General features: G+C 43.5%; 1 protein-coding gene across 1 annotated transcript in view; it reads left to right on the top strand.

Moving 5' to 3' along the window:
- commd1 (copper metabolism (Murr1) domain containing 1) overlaps positions 1 to 2,138 on the top strand; it is a 6,261-nt gene extending 4,123 nt beyond the window's left edge. Inside the window, exons 3-4 of the mRNA XM_023401855.2 lie at positions 533 to 564; positions 2,031 to 2,138. Of these exons, the coding sequence (XP_023257623.1) occupies positions 533 to 564; positions 2,031 to 2,138 (140 nt within the window). The remainder of the gene's footprint in view (positions 1 to 532; positions 565 to 2,030) is intronic.
- The last annotated feature ends 1,120 nt before the right edge of the window (positions 2,139 to 3,258 follow it).

Raw genomic sequence — 3,258 nt, forward strand, 5'->3', positions numbered from 1 at the left:
GCAGAGGTTTGAACGAACAGTATTAGTAATGATTGTGCTTCTCGATCTGGGCTGGAGCTTGTAAATATTCAGGCTGGAGGTCCCACAGCTCAGAGAAACCGGGTCAGCACAGTGGGGCGGCACACTCCCGCTATCCTGGTGCGACACTGAATCACTGTAGGATGCGCACACGCTATTATTAGAGTCCGCTCAGTTCAAAACGAATTAAAGCCAATAGACGCCTGAAGGCTGCAGAAGTAGGTGGAGGAGGTGAATGTGTAGCGTCGACCATGAAGGTGTCCTGAAACTGTCTCACGTCCCGGACGAGCTGGACGACGCGATGCTCCTCAACCCCCGGTGGAGGAACCTGGTTTATTTCTGCACAAACTGGACTGTGACGGTTTTCATCACCACCTGTTATTGTCGTCTGGTTCTCGAAATGCGAAGTACGGTCACAGCTGTTGGTTGAAATGAGGACGTTACCTCCAGTTGTGGGGACGTGCGAAAGTCATAAGTACTGTACGTCTTCGTGTCTGCGCCATATTGTTTTCAGGTCCGTCCCGTTCTTGTGGACACGATATCTCAGTAACGTCTTGAAGGAACTTCTTCAAATATGGCACAAACATTCAGTTGGACTCGAGGACGAACTGATTGGATTTTGGTGGTGAAAGGTCAAAGGTCAAGGTCACGGTGCCCTCACAAAACACTTTTTAGCCATTACCTTAGACTTCACACAGCATACAATCATGAGGTGGTGATTTCCCTGTTTCCTTATAGATTGAAAAATTGAGAAATCAATCGAAAGTTGAATTGATAATGAAAATAATTATAATTAATTAATTGTGTTAAACTTGACTCAGGGAGGAGGTAAACTTTCTCTAGGAGCCAAATCCAACAGACATTCGAGGTCATTTGTCCCGTCAGCTGTCGGGTTTTAACAAACACTGACTCTCGGTGCTTCACATCTTACTGCATCTTATTATGAAGAAATCTACTGTCAGACGGTTTTACGTCTCTATTTATTGTATTATTTTGTCTGTGATTGGTATTGGTTGTGTTGACAGGAAAGACTTTCTAATCTAACCTTTCGGTTACGAGTTCTGTGCTGACAGACTTTGGTTCCGACCGAACAATAGACTCCGGGTAGAGGCAGACAGCTGTGTCCATGGAAACCGGGAGAGGGAATATCACGGCGTGACATCCATTCTTGATGACAATCGGAGGAAACAAAGGCGGGGCAGATGGGATTCCCCCCCGTATATCATAGTCGAGGTAGACTTCATTAAATTGTAAGTAGCATGTCGAGAACACAGAGCAGGGCGGTAACAAGAGCTCGTGCTGCTGCGTCACACCATCTCCTGCAGGTGTCAAAGTCTGACACTGTGGAGCTGAATGCTGTTTTTGTTTTGGGACTACAGTTCCCATACAGTCATGGAGTCAGTCTGTTAACTATTAGCTGTTAGCACAACCCCCGCGCGTGGAGACAGCTGTCACTGGATTACTGTGATACTGAAGGAAACTTTAAAAACATGATGATTCTCTGTTAAATTCTGGACTTACAAATCTTTTTTTTTCTGTGATTGTCAAAGTGAATTTATTGGCGTTTACTTGCGATGGACCTCAGAGGTGATGATATCCTCGGAAAGTGCACGTCACACTGAATCTAAAAACATGTGCATCATGTCCGTGTGTTCAGGTTTAATTGACCTAATGATTCAAATAAGGACAAGGAAGAAATTTGACACAAATAAGGGCGACGAGGTGTCAAGGGTTTTAAGTGTTATTAAGAAGTGGGCCAGATTACTACAACTGACTTCCTGTTGTTTTTCTAAACCTCTCCCTTTCACCTCTACAGAGTCTTTCAAATCAAACATGTTATTTTCTGTAAAGTGAAACTCCCACAATCTACAATTTGACAGTTTCAATTTGCTGTTTTTTTGTGTGCATGATGTTTCACTCTGGACCGACCAATCAGCCGCTTCGCTGTCAGAGCTAATAAACGCTCCCTTGTTAAAGGGTTAATGTCTTCTTTCTCCTCCTTCCTCTCTCAGGACTCGGAGTTTGTGTGTCTGGAGTTTGACGAGGCCAGAGTGAACCAGATGCTGAAGAAGATGGCCGACATCCAGGAGAGCATCGACAGGATTGTTCACCGCACCTAAAAAACAAACAAAAAAACAACTGTGTGTGTGAGAGTTTGTCTCAGAGAAACACTGTGATTCTCCAGCCGCCTCTTCCTGTTGGATCTGTTTCATCTCCTTCAACAGCATCACACAGAATGGACCCTGAACGGACATCCTGTAAAAAGATATATGATCGCCATACACCTGTCTCTTATACACATCTATACTGGGCCAGAAGAAAACACAACCATGTGGCCCGTAAAATGTGCCAGGTTTATTTTGCTATCTCCAATGCTAACTTAGTAACTAATGCTAAGATTAGTGATTGAACATGCTAAATGTTAGCTTGTCACTCAGATATTCAATTCAATTTAATTCAGTACAACATTAGGTTAGCATGTTTGCAAGCCAAAGCAAACGATAACAGCTAACAAAGTCCAGGTTGGACTGATAAAAACTGGTCTGTTATTGCCATTAACGGGTAGTGTGAGGCGCCTGTTCCTTTAAGACAGAGGCGTCAGACTCCTGTCCTGAGCCCACCTGGTGTCAGGTAGATGTGTGGCGCATTAATTCTTTAGAGGAACAAAAAACCTGCAGGACACCAGAGTGTGATACTCCAGCTTCAAGAAATGCTTTGGAATCTAGAGAAGTTCTAAGTGCAGTTCGTAAACTTTCCGCTAAAACAACAACAACAAAACAACAAACAACTTGTAAGTCAGTTGGAACCATATAAACTTGTCTCAGGTCACAGCTCTGCCTTCCAGCTGCGGGATTGAACCCAATGCAAATTTATGCCCGGACATGGACTGTCATCTGATACTGTATATACAGATTTGTGCCAGTTACTAGATCAGAAGTTGCCTTGATTTTTCCCTCTTCTCTCTCCATGTCTCAAATACTGAAACGATGGTCAGTTTTACAGTTCAACAGCCACATATACAACAACAACAGAATATTTCCTGTGATATGAACAGGATGTCTCTTTGTCCACTTCTCAAGCTTTATTTGTTTAGTTTTAGAAATCTAAACGAGGAGAGAATCGTGTATCAGTATAAATATTTCCTCGTCTTTCTCACGCCTGCTTTGTGATAAACCTCAGTGAAGTCAGAGCACTTTGAATATCGCCTCATCTCTTATCGCTTCGCTTGTTGGCAGGCGG

This window comes from Seriola lalandi, unplaced genomic scaffold (assembly GCF_002814215.2).
Source record: "Seriola lalandi dorsalis isolate HSWRI2012SDOR001 ecotype SW California unplaced genomic scaffold, Sedor1 jcf7180002053791, whole genome shotgun sequence".
Classification (NCBI taxonomy): Eukaryota; Metazoa; Chordata; class Actinopteri; order Carangiformes; family Carangidae; genus Seriola; species Seriola lalandi.